This window comes from Ahaetulla prasina, chromosome 13, assembly GCF_028640845.1.
Source record: "Ahaetulla prasina isolate Xishuangbanna chromosome 13, ASM2864084v1, whole genome shotgun sequence".
In the NCBI taxonomy this organism is placed as follows: domain Eukaryota; kingdom Metazoa; phylum Chordata; class Lepidosauria; order Squamata; family Colubridae; genus Ahaetulla; species Ahaetulla prasina.
This window is the reverse complement of record NC_080551.1, coordinates 13,861,278-13,873,536: the sequence shown is the minus strand read 5'-3', so window position 1 is coordinate 13,873,536 and position 12,259 is coordinate 13,861,278. Positions and strand designations below refer to the sequence as shown.

Genomic DNA, 12,259 nt, shown 5'->3' with positions numbered 1-12,259 from the left:
GATTTCTCTTGAATTGCATGGATAAGTTTAAGTAAAGGTGGTATCGAGTATCTGTTCTGCAAGAAAAGTAGATAGCAAGATGTTATGCTTTGTCCGAAGGAAATCCTGTTCAATTTAGGGTAAGTGGGAGATGTTAGATATTTGGTTACTATACAGTAGTGGCCAAAATTGTGGAAACCCTTTGGGAAAAGTGTATTTTCTATAACTAGCTAATAACACCACTTTTTTTTTGGAGTAATACCATAAAATTATATATCTATGGAAAGATAATTTAATGAAGAATGTAATGCAATAACTTTTATGAAGGATTTGCTATTAGAAAAGCAGTTACAGTATAAGGAAGAAGAGTGAAACACATAGAAAAGATGAGTATACAAAAATTATCCCATAGAAAAAAGGAGATATACAAAAATTATCACCATAGAAAAAATGAGATATACAAAAATTATCACCATGTCGGTTAATACTTAGTTGGGTAACCTTTAGCATGAATTACAGCCTTACAACGTCTTCCCATGGAGTGAACCAAGTCTTTGAGTTCTGCAGCTGTTCTAATGTGAAACCAAGATTGAAGGACGGCTTCTATTAACTGGGTTTTATTGCTGGGTTGCTTCTGACTAGCAAGTTTCTTTAGTCTGCTGCATAGATGTTCAATTGGGTTAAGGTCTGGGCTATTCCCAGGCCATTCTAGCAGTGGAATAGGATTATCTTGAAACTCCCCCCCCCAAAAAAAAGGTTATTAGCCACCAAACCTCAAAAATACACTTTTCCCAAAAGGTTTCCACAATTTTTGCCATTACTGTACATAGGTTTCCTTGGAGTCCAAGTTTTGTCTTTCTATGGGATCCAATTTATCTGCAATTTATATCCTTCATGCTCTGAAAGAATAGATGTCTGATATTGTAATCCAAAGTAAAGAGCTAAAAGAACATAGGAAGCTAGCTTGGATTCCATAAGATTACTCCAACTTGATTTAACTTTTCTCTGTCAGTACGTAATCATCAGGCAGCAAACCAATATCTCATTTTGGGGCATCCTATCTCAAGACTGAAGATGGTAATGGATACCATACACATCTTTGGAGTGGCCAAAATTTCGCTCCGAAGAACTTTAATTGCAGCACTTGTGTTTTTATGGCATACAGTAGTGGCCAGAATTGTGGAAACCTTTTGGGAAAAGAGTATTTTTGAGGTTTGATGGCTAATAACACCACTTGTTTTTTAGAGTTTCAAGATAATCCTATTTCACTGCTAGAATGGCCTGGGAATAGCCCAGACCTTAACTTGAAATTGAACATCTATGGAGAAGACTAAAGAAACTTGCCAGTCAGAAGCAACCCAGCAATAAAACCCAATTAATAAAAGCAATCCTTCAATTTTGGTTTCACATTAGAACAGCTGCAGAACTAAAAGGCTTGGTTCACTCCATGGGAAGACATTGTAAGCCCATCATTCATGCTAAAAGTTACCCAACTAAGTATTAACTGACATGGTGATAATTTTTGTATATCTCATTTTTTTCTATGTGTTTCACTCTTCTTCTTTATAGTGTAACTGCTATTCTAATAGCAAATCCTTCATAAAAGTTATTGTATTACATTCTTGATTAAATTATCTTTCCATTGATATTTAATTTTATCGTACTACTCCAAAAACAAATAATAATGGTGTTATTAGCTAGTTTTAGAAAATACACTTTTCCCAAAAGGTTTCCACAATTTTGGCCACTATTATAGATGCCAACTTCTGTTGTATACAAAAATCTGAGTTGGTTTTAGCTTTGAAAAGCTAGGTGGGGTAGGAGGAACTAGCTCCCCCTTTTGGTGAAAAAAAGAAGCTTGATGCCAGAAGTGCTACCTAGAAAAGTGTTATTATGATGCCCTTCCAAGAATCCTGGTTATCCAAAAGCACTCCTAGATGTTTCAAAATATGGATCTGCTCAATCTTGTTAGCCTGTATGATCCAGGTTCTTGGTTTAGCTCTTTTTTCAACCCACTCCCTATTTTTTGATATATTATAATTAAATGTTGGTTTTGCTTGCCGTAGAGCAGGGATGTCAGACTTGATTTCATTGAAAGCCGCATCAGGATTATGTTTGATGTCAGGGGCCTGGTGGGCGTGGCCATGGTGGGTGTGGCCAGCTCAACGTCACTCATGTCAGGGGCGCCTGTGGTGGCCTGAGCGCTCAGCCAGTGAAAACGGGCTCCAGAGCTCCGTTTTCACTGGCAGAGGGTTGCAGGAGGCCGTCGTAGCTGAAAACGGCGGCCCTCCCGAGCTCCGTTTTCACTGGCAGAGGCACAGCGGTCTGGTCCTTTGCATACTTCCACCTCTCACAATACTTGACAACACAGTATCAACAGTAGAAACCTTCAAATTTCTGGGTTCTATCATATCGCAAGATCTCAAATGGACAGCTAACATCAAAAACATCATTAAAAAAGGACAACAAAGACTGTTCTTTCTGCGCCAACTCAGTAAGCTCAAACTGCCCAAGGAGCTGCTGATCCAATTCTACAGAGGAATTATTGAGTCTGTCATTTGCACCTCTATAACTGTCTGGTTCGGTTCTGCAACCCAACAAGAAAAACACAGACTTCAGAGGATAATTAGAACTGCAGAAAAAATAATTGCTACCAACCTGCCTTCCATTGAGGACCTGTATACTGCACGAATCAAGAAGAGGGCCGTGAAAATATTTGCAGATCCCTCGCATCCTGGACATAAACTGTTTCAACTCCTACCCTCAAAACGACGCTATAGAGCACTGCACACCAGAACAACTAGACACAAGAACAGTTTTTTCCCGAAGGCCATCACTCTGCTAAACAAATAATTCCCTCAACACTGTCAGACTATTTACTGAATCTGCACTACTATTAATCGTTTCATAGTTCCCATCACCAATCTCTTTCCACTTATGACTGTATGACTATAACTTGTTGCTGGCAATCCTTATGATTTATATTGATATATTGATCATCAATTGTGTTGTAAAGGTTGTACCTTGAGGAACGTATCTTTTCTTTTATGTACACTGAGAGCATATGCACCAAGACAAATTCCTTGTGTGTCCAATCACACTTGGCCAATAAAAATTCTATTCTTTCTATTCTTTCCAGGGCAACCCTGGGGGCCAGATCTAAGCAGCTCATGGGCCGAATCTGGCCCATGGGTCTTTAGTTTGACACCCCTGCTATAGAGGATACTAGCTTCTATGGGGTTTTTTTGAGTCCAATTGGGCTTTAGGAACTTAAATTAGTCTGCATCTACGTAGGTCAACTCACGTTCCTATCAAATGTATTCTTCAGAGTTGACTTAAAATTATAAGTGGTTCGAGACAAATCATCCGTGCAGCCAAAGAGGGATGCACATTCTTGTATCCCTAACCAAAGCTCCGTAACCCAGCCTTTATGCTATTATTATACAAGTATATATGGCAAAGCAGTGTCTCCAGGGCTATGTAGCCCTTGGAAAGGGATTCACATTCCTACTCTTAAGATACTCTTCGTTTTGTATTTTTCCTTCCTGCAGATTTTCTCGGGCAATCAAGACAAACATACCCCAGTGACCAACATGTTTCATTCTCCAATCATCGCCCAGTATTTCCGAATCCATCCAGGGACGTGCTATCGTGGCTGCACGATGCGGTTTGAACTGATTGGCTGTGAAATGAATGGTAAATGCTTCCCATTGGTCTAATGAATTTGGGTGGAGGCACACAATCTTGCATGGATATTTATTTATTTATTTATTTATTTATTTATTTATTTATTTATTTATTTATTTATTTATTTATCAACAAGTATAAGGAAACAAGTAACAGTACAGACATAGAAATGGACACATGAAAAAAAATTGGCACAAAAAAAAAGGATATAAATAGGCAAAACATAGCCATAAACACATAGAATGATTACATATAAATGGGGACAGTAGGACAGGGACGGTAGGCACGCTGATGCACTTATGCACGTCCCCCTTACAGACCTCTTAAGAAACATGAAAAGTCCACAGTAGACAGTTTAAGGTAATGTTGTACCTTGATGAACATATCTTTTCTTTTATGTACACTGAGAGCATATGCACCGACATTCCTTGTGTGTCCAATCACACAGCCAATAAAAAATTCTATTCTATTCTATTCTATTCTATTCTATTCTATTCTATTCTATTCTATTCTATTCTATTCTATTCTATTCTATTCTATTCTAAAAGGTATTTGGGATTAACAACAGGATCAGGTAGAGTGTTCCAGACATTTACTTCTCTATTACAGAAGTCATATTTCCTAGAATAGTAGAATAGAATAGAATAGAATAGAATAGAATAGAATAGAATAGAATAGAATAGAATAGAATAGAATAGAATTCTTTATTGGCCAAGTGTGATTGGACAGGAAAATACAGAAGAATGACAAATGGAAGGCAAAACCGTATGTTCTACAAATGGCAGAGAGTTGTAAATCTGTCAAGTTGATTTCATTAAAAAAAATTGCACCAAAATGCAGTCATCTTTGGTGCGCATTTCCCCAAATCTATGCACTGTTATTGGCAGTTTTACCTAATAACTATTTTTGTAAATACTTTGCATTTCTATGTATTCATGGAAGTATGTCCTTTTGTACAAGCGTTTTCCCAGTTCCCGTCTTTTTAAACAGATGAGGTCCATTGTCACATTCAGAGGACTGGGCCTTTCAAAGGCTAAATAATCTTACAGTTTGGAAATGGGTTTGAAAATGCAAAAAATTAAATACTTTCCCATTCCAGTGTCAGTGACTGTCGATACAAAACTAGTTAAATGCACATCACATCCTTAATCTGGAGGGTAGGATTCTGGCAGGTTGTTGCTGCATATATCTCCCCAATGTCTCAAGGGGTGCCACAAAGAAGAGGGAGTCAAGCTATTCTCCAAAGCACCTGAGGGTAGAACAAGAAGCAACGGGTGGAAACTAATCAAGGAGAGAAGCAAATTAGAACCAAGGAAAAATTTCCTGACAGTTAGAACAATTAATCACTGGAACAACTTGCCTCCAGAAGTTGTGAATGTTCCAACACTGGAACTTTTTAAGAAGAGGTTGTATAACCGTTTGTTTGAAGTGGTGTAGGGTTTCCTGCCTAGGCAGGGGGTTGGACTAGAAGACCTCCAATGTCCCTTCGAACTCTGTTATTCTAAATGCTAACCTGAAAGTATCCTTTATCTGCAATCAGCGATCATCGAGACACATTCTGGTGGCGGTTTCTATCTAAATGTCTGTTGTTGCTTTTAAAATTTTTTTGTGTGTGTGGGTGTTTCTCCGTAAAGGCACATCCTTGGGAGAGTTTTTTTCCTTCCAAACTCTTGCCTTTCACTATGTCTATAAATCGTTGTGTTACAGTGTATTTCAACACGGCAGGTTGCTTGGATCCACTGGGCATGAAGTCCCGTCTCATCTCTGACCGGCAGATCACAGCCTCCAGCGTGTACAAGACCTGGGGCATAAGTAAGATGGCTTGGCACCCTTACTACGCTCGCCTTGATAACACTGGGAAATCCAATGCCTGGACTGCCCTCACTAACAAGGCAGGCGAGTGGCTTCAGGTATGTCTTTGCCAGAGGGGATCAAAGCTGGCATAAAAAGAAACGGTTTTAAGTGGGATCTGCGGGGTAGGGCTGATAAACGTGGTCCTTATTGTAACCATCCAGCTTCCTTGCACTTTTTGTGACCTGTTGGTCTCCATCCCCTCCAGCAGCTGAATCAGAGAAGGAGGAGGTGTGGGAGTCAGGATCTGCATCAAGGCAACTTGAGATTTCCAAGGGGGAAGAGGGAATGGAGCTGTCAGAGAGAGAGAGAGAGAGGCAGAGGCGGAGCTTGGGCCATCCATCAGCCTCAGACGGAGAGTCAACAGCCCTCAGGTCTGGAGGTGGCTGATGAGGAAGACGAGAAACAGCTGGGTCCAGTGCCTGATGCGCAGATGTGCAGAAGGCAGAGGAGAGGAGAGCAGTGGAAATCTGTGGGCTGGTCCTTGATACGGAAGAGCCACCACCCTAGCTTTGGGGATAAAAGACAGGGGGCGGAGATGAATAGATGTGGCAGACAACTACTCATCTCCCTGCCAGGCAGACTTGTTAGCCTGCAGTGAGAGAGAAATTTTTTTGCCAGGGCTGCCGGCACTCCTAATAAAGGAATCATTGGTTTAACTTCAGAGGGTTTGACGTGTTTGGGGAGCTGGGTCAGAAGAACAGCATGATTTATAATAGAAGAACTTATTACAGGCCATCCTCAACTTAGAACCTTGCGTTTAGTTACTATTCAGTTACAACAGCACTGAAAAGAAGTGACTTATGACCATTTTTCACATGACCGTGTAACAGCTCGATGGTCACGTAATCAAAATTTGGCCACTTGGCCAACCGGCTCGTAGTTATGATGGTTGCAGTGCCCTGGGATCAGAGGTGGGTTTCAGCAGGTTTCTATCCATTATTTGACCCTCCTCAAATATTGGAACACTACTATCATGTCTCTCCTAGTCCTTGTTTTCATTAGACTAGCATCCCCATCTTCTCCCTCCACCCAAAATATTTATTTATTTATTTATTTATTTATTTAATTAAACTTTTATACCGCCCTTCTCCCGAAGGACTCAGGGCGGTATACAGCCTGCATTAAAACAATTTATATACACACTAAAATAACAGTTAAAAAACTTATTCCATAAAGGCCGAAATTAAAACCGTCCAAATTGACCATATAAAATACCCAGTAAAATACAATTAAAATTTAAAATTTAAGAATTTAAAAATTTAGCAATTAAAAAATCAGGCCAGTCCCACTTGAATGAATAAATAAGTTTTCAGTTCCCGGCGAAAGGTCCGAAGGTCAGGTAATTGGCGTAAACTGGGGGGAAGTTCGTTCCAGAAAGTAGGTACTCCTACAGAGAAGGCCCTTCCCCTGGGGGCCGCCAGCCGACACTGCCTGGCGGACGGCACCCTGAGAAGACCCTCTCTGTGAGAGCGCACAGGTCGGTGGGAGGCATGTGGTAACAGCAGGCGGTCCCGTAAGTACCCGGGCCCTAAGCCATGGAGCGCTTTGAAGGTGGTAACCAAAACCTTGAAGCGCACCCGGAAGACCACAGGTAGCCAGTGCAGACTGCGCAGGAGTGGTGTTACCCGGGAGCAACGTGGTGCTCCCTCAATCACCCGCGCAGCTGCATTCTGGACTAGCTGAAGTCTCCGAGTGCACTTCAGGGGTAGCCCCATGTAGAGAGCATTGCAATAATCCAGGCGAGAAGTGACGAGAGCATGAGTGACCGTGCATAAGGCATCCCGGTCTAGAAAGGGGCGCAACTGGCGGACCAGGCGAACCTGGTAAAAAGCTCTCCTGGAGACGGCCACCAAATGATCTTTGAACGACAGCCGTCCATCCAGGAGAACGCCCAAGTTGCGCACCCTTTCCATTGGGGCCAGTGACTCGCCCCCAACAGTCAGCTGCGGTTGCAGCTGACTGTACCAAGATGCCGGCATCCACAGCCACTCTGTCTTGCATGGATTGAGTCTGAGTCTGTTTCTCCCCATCCAGACCCGTACGGCCTCCAGACAATAGGACAGCACTTCGACAGCTTCGCTGGGGTGGCCTGGGGTGGAAAAGTACAGCTGAGTATATTAAGTCTCACTTAAGATTAAAATATTAATATTAAATATTTAGTATTACAATATTAACTCTCACAAGAGGATTGCCAGTGTTGTAGTAAGAAAACCACCTTAAAGATATGCCAGTTTGCTTGAACGGGTATATTTTAACTGACCGTCAGTATTTAAGTTGAGTCTTAAAATAAAGATTTGATCTTGGGGGTGAGGACGAATAAGGTCTTTTACATTTGGCAGTTTCTTGATAGATTTAAAATACCTTCCTCATCTTTCCAGCCTCAAATCTTGGTCCAAACCTATTCTATTCATTCAGAGAGTCGGTGAATCAAAGTGGATCCTTCTCAGCAGGTTTCCAATTGTTATTTTGAAGTTTTTCAGGGCCCCTTTTCATTTTGAAGAATATTGAGTTTGCAAAGCCTTTATACCTCAGCACAAAAGGAAAGAGAGATGGGAGAGAAGCGAAGGATGCAAGCTTAGTCTGTTTGCCCCTAGTCTTTAAAGGGCAATATTCCTTCCGATCCTAACAACCACAACAAAAACAACAAAAACAAAACACAACCCACCCCTCTTGAATGCAGTTTAGGGTGCTGAAGATTTCCTGTTGAGAATAGTTTGTTTGAAATTCTGTAGCTCTTATTCCCTTCTAGCACTAGCAATAGCACTTAGACTTATATACCACTTTACAATGCTTTTACAGCCCTCTCTAAGTGGTTTACAAAGTCAGCCTATATTGCCCCCAACAATTTGGCTCCTCATTTTACCCACCTCGGAAGGATGGAAGGCTGAGTCAACCTTGAGATGGTCAGGATCGAAATTCCTGGCTGTGGGCAGAGTTAGCCTGCAATACAGCATTCTAACCACTGGACCAACATTCCTTCCTTCCTTCCTTCCTTCCTTCCTTCCTTCCTTCCTTCCTTCCTTCCTTCCTTCCTTCCTTCCTTCCTTCCTTCCTTCCTTCCTTCCTTCCCAATAGCACTTAGACTTATATACCACTTCACAGTGCTTTACAGCCCTCTCTAAGCGGTTTACAGTCAGCCTATGGCCCCCAACAATCTGACTCCTTGTTTTACCCACCTCGGAAGGATGGAAGACTGAGTCAACCTTGAGCCTGGTGAGATTCGAACTGCCAAAGTGCAGGCAGCTGGCAGAAGTAACCTGCAGTACTGCATTCTAACGACTGCGCCACTGCAGCTCTTATACTCTTCTGTTGCTCCCATCTCACTTTTTATATTTTTGATATGTTATAATCATCCTCTTTATGATTAATAAATTTAATGTATATAGTGCCCAACTGCCAATGATTCTAGGCATATACTTTTTTTAGTTAAAAAGTAACTCCTAGTTAGCTTTTTACTTTTTACACTCTGTATGGATCTAATATAAAAGGTAAAGCTAAAGGTTCCCCTCGCACATATGTGCTAGTCGTTCCTGACTCTAGGGGGCGATGCTCATCTCCGTTTCAAAGCCGAAGAGCCAGCGCTGTCCGAAGACATCTCCGTGGTCATGTGACCGGCATGACTCAATGCCAAAGGCGCACGGAATGCTGTTACCTTCCCACCACGGTGGTCCCTATTTTTCTACTTGCATTTCTTACATGCTTTCGAACTGTTAGGTTATATATATTATATATGGATCTACTATAGAATTCCTTCAAATTATCCCTTTTTATATATTTTATGGTTCACATATAAACGTGTGCACAGATCTCGACTTAGAGCCACAAATTGGGGGGCAAAATTTTTATGGCTAAGTGAGACATTTGTTAAGTGAGTTTTGACCCATTTTGGCACGGTTGTTAAGTGAAACACTGAAGTTAAGTTAGTAAGATGGTTGTTAAGTGAATCTGGCTTCCCCATGGACTTTGCTTGTCAGAAGGCTGCAAAAAGGGATCACGTGATCTCTGGGACACTGCAACGGTCATAAATATGAGTCAGTTGCCAAGTATCTGAATTTTAATCACGTGACCATAGGTATGCCGCAATGGTCGTAAGTTTGAAAAATGGTCATAAGTCGCTTTTCTCAGAGCTGTTGTAACATGATAGCAATATCCCAGTATTTGAGGGCCACAAAGAAAAGGAGGCCAACTTATTTTCCAAAGCACCAGAAGGCAGGACAAGAAACGATGGAAACTAATCAAGGACAGAAGCAACCTAGAATTAAGGATAAACTTCCTAACAGTGAGGACAATTAACCAGTGGAACGGCTTGCTACCAGAAATTGTAGAGGCTCCATCACTGGAGGTTTTTAAGAAGAGACTAGACAGTCACTTGTCTGAGACAGTATAGGGTCTCCTGCTTGAGCAGAGGGTTGGACTAGAAGGCCTCCAAGGTCCCTTCCAGCTCGATTCTGATCGATTGATTTACTTCTACCGATGGAACTGTTTTGCTTGTTTTCTGCAGATTGATCTTCAGAAATTGAAAAAAGTGACTGGGATCGTAACACAGGGAGCACGAGATTTTGGACACATCCAATACGTAGCAGCCTACAAAGTGGCCTACAGCAATGATGGGAAAACCTGGACTTTGTACCATGACAGCAGGACAAACAGCATCAAGGTAGAATTGGGCAAAATCGTTTTGTAGGATTGGGAGTCAGTGCAGGGTCTATCATTCATTCATTCATTCATTCATTCATCATTCATTCATTCATTCATTCATTCATTCATTCATCATTTATTCATTCACCATTCATTCATTCATTCATTCATTCATTCATTGATCATTCATTCATTCAACACAGGTTCAGTTTGCAAAGCAGTTGACAAAACAGTCAGCAAAAACTTCGGTTAAAGTTATAATGTTCCCAACAGATATAAAGAAATGAAAACAACTGATACCTTAAAATGCTACAACACCAGGATATTGTTTATTCATTCATAATCCAGCTGTTCTCCACAGCACTTTTTCTATATGTCATGGAGTAGTTCTTAGACAGTTCCATTAACGCTTGTCCTGAAATGTTTCTTCTAGTTTCTCCAAAATTTTATTTGTCTGTGAAAAAGAGGAATGGAGGGCTGGAGGGACAGAGGGAAGGAGAGAGTGGAGGAAGGAGGGAAGGTAGGGAGAGGAGGAAGGAAACAAAAGTTATGAAATATGACTTCCAGCTTTTTTTTTTCAAGAAATAATTGCAATGTATTAATCCCCACTCAGATACGATACTGAGTCCTCTCCTAAATCCTTAGCATTTTCTCCCCCGTCCCCCGTTGTCTGGTGAACAAGTTTTTATGACTTCTCTCTTACAGCGTATTATGAAATTTTGGAATTTTTCTTCTGCCCTGGCTTGGTTAGTTTGTAAGTTTTTCTTTCGGAAAAAAATAAAATGACGAAATATAATTCTCCAAGGATGTCCCAAAGGTGCTTTTTCAAAAGGCAACTGGCCTTGCTTTGTTTTTCCTTGAAGACGTTTCACTTCTCGTCCAAGAAGCTTCTTTAATCCTGAACTGACAGAACCGAAGAAGCTTCTTGGATTAAAAGCAAAATGTCTTCAAGGAAAAACAAAGTCCAGTGGCCTTTTGAAAAAGCATCTTTGGGACAACCATGACCTGAATGATTGAGAATCTCCACAGACGCCTCCAAGGCTGTGCTCTTGCCCTTTAGCATCAAAATGCCAGTGTTTTTATTGTCACACCAGGTGGCAGCACTTAATCTAAAAAAATAGCTAAACAGGGTCAGATCTACTTAGTATTATTAAGGAAAGTAGACTATCAGGAAATCCAAGGGTGGTAAACTAGATGGGGGGAGTTTTAAAAACATCCCGAAAGAAGCCAGTAACAAATTATTTCTACAGTGTTCCCAAGAAAGCAACAGAGTCACTTGGAGTTAAATATAATTTGAAGAGACTCGCCTTTTATTAACATTCTCAACCCCCCCCCCCTTTTTTTTTTTTACTGGTGTCGCTCGCCTAATTGCCTGTGGTTTCCCTTGCCAAAAATATCTGGAGTTAGTCAATGAATATAAGGCATTATAAGAACAAGGAAGATGTCTCTCTCAGGTAGCAGAAATGTGTTTCTAGCTTGGATTCTGCCCCCCCTCCACTTTCCCAGACGAATTTAAATTGGTTATAGAATAGAATAGAAAAGAACAGAATTTTTTATTGGCCAAGTGTGATTGGACACACAAGGAATTTGTCTGGGTGCATATGCTCTCAGTGTACATAAAAGAAAAGATACGTTCATCAAGGTACAACATTTACAACACAGTTGATGGTCAATATATCAATATAAAATTATCTTAATCTGCATATTCCGGTAGCCCTTGACTTACTACCACAATGATTACTTTATAGAATTCTTTATTGGCCAAGTGTGATTGGACACACAATGAATTTGTCTTTGGTGCATATGCTCTCAGTGTACATACAAAGACAAGATACATTTGTTAAGAATCATAAGGTATAACACTTAATGATAGTCATAGGGTACAAATAAACAATCAAATCATACTAGGAAACAATATAAATCGTAAGGATACAAGCAACAAGGTTACAGTCATACAGTCATAAATGGAAGGAGATGGGTGATAGGAATGATGAGAAGATTAATAGTAATGCAGATTAGTCAATAGTTTGACAGTGTTGAGGGAATTATTTGTTTAGCAGAGTGATGGTGTTCGGGAAGAAACTCTTCTTTTGTCTAGTTG

General features: G+C 40.8%; 1 protein-coding gene across 4 annotated transcripts in view; it reads left to right on the top strand.

Annotated features, from left to right (window-relative positions):
• The window catches only part of MFGE8 (milk fat globule EGF and factor V/VIII domain containing), a 48,622-nt gene that overhangs the window by 33,660 nt on the left and 2,703 nt on the right, over positions 1-12,259 (top strand). For 3 of the 4 annotated variants that reach the window (XM_058156017.1, XM_058156015.1, XM_058156018.1), the window contains 3 exons: positions 3,531-3,675; positions 5,374-5,576; positions 10,022-10,177. In XM_058156017.1, the coding sequence (XP_058012000.1) occupies positions 3,531-3,675; positions 5,374-5,576; positions 10,022-10,177 (504 nt within the window). The remainder of the gene's footprint in view (positions 1-3,530; positions 3,676-5,373; positions 5,577-10,021; positions 10,178-12,259) is intronic. The other variant, XM_058156016.1, reaches the window with a different exon arrangement.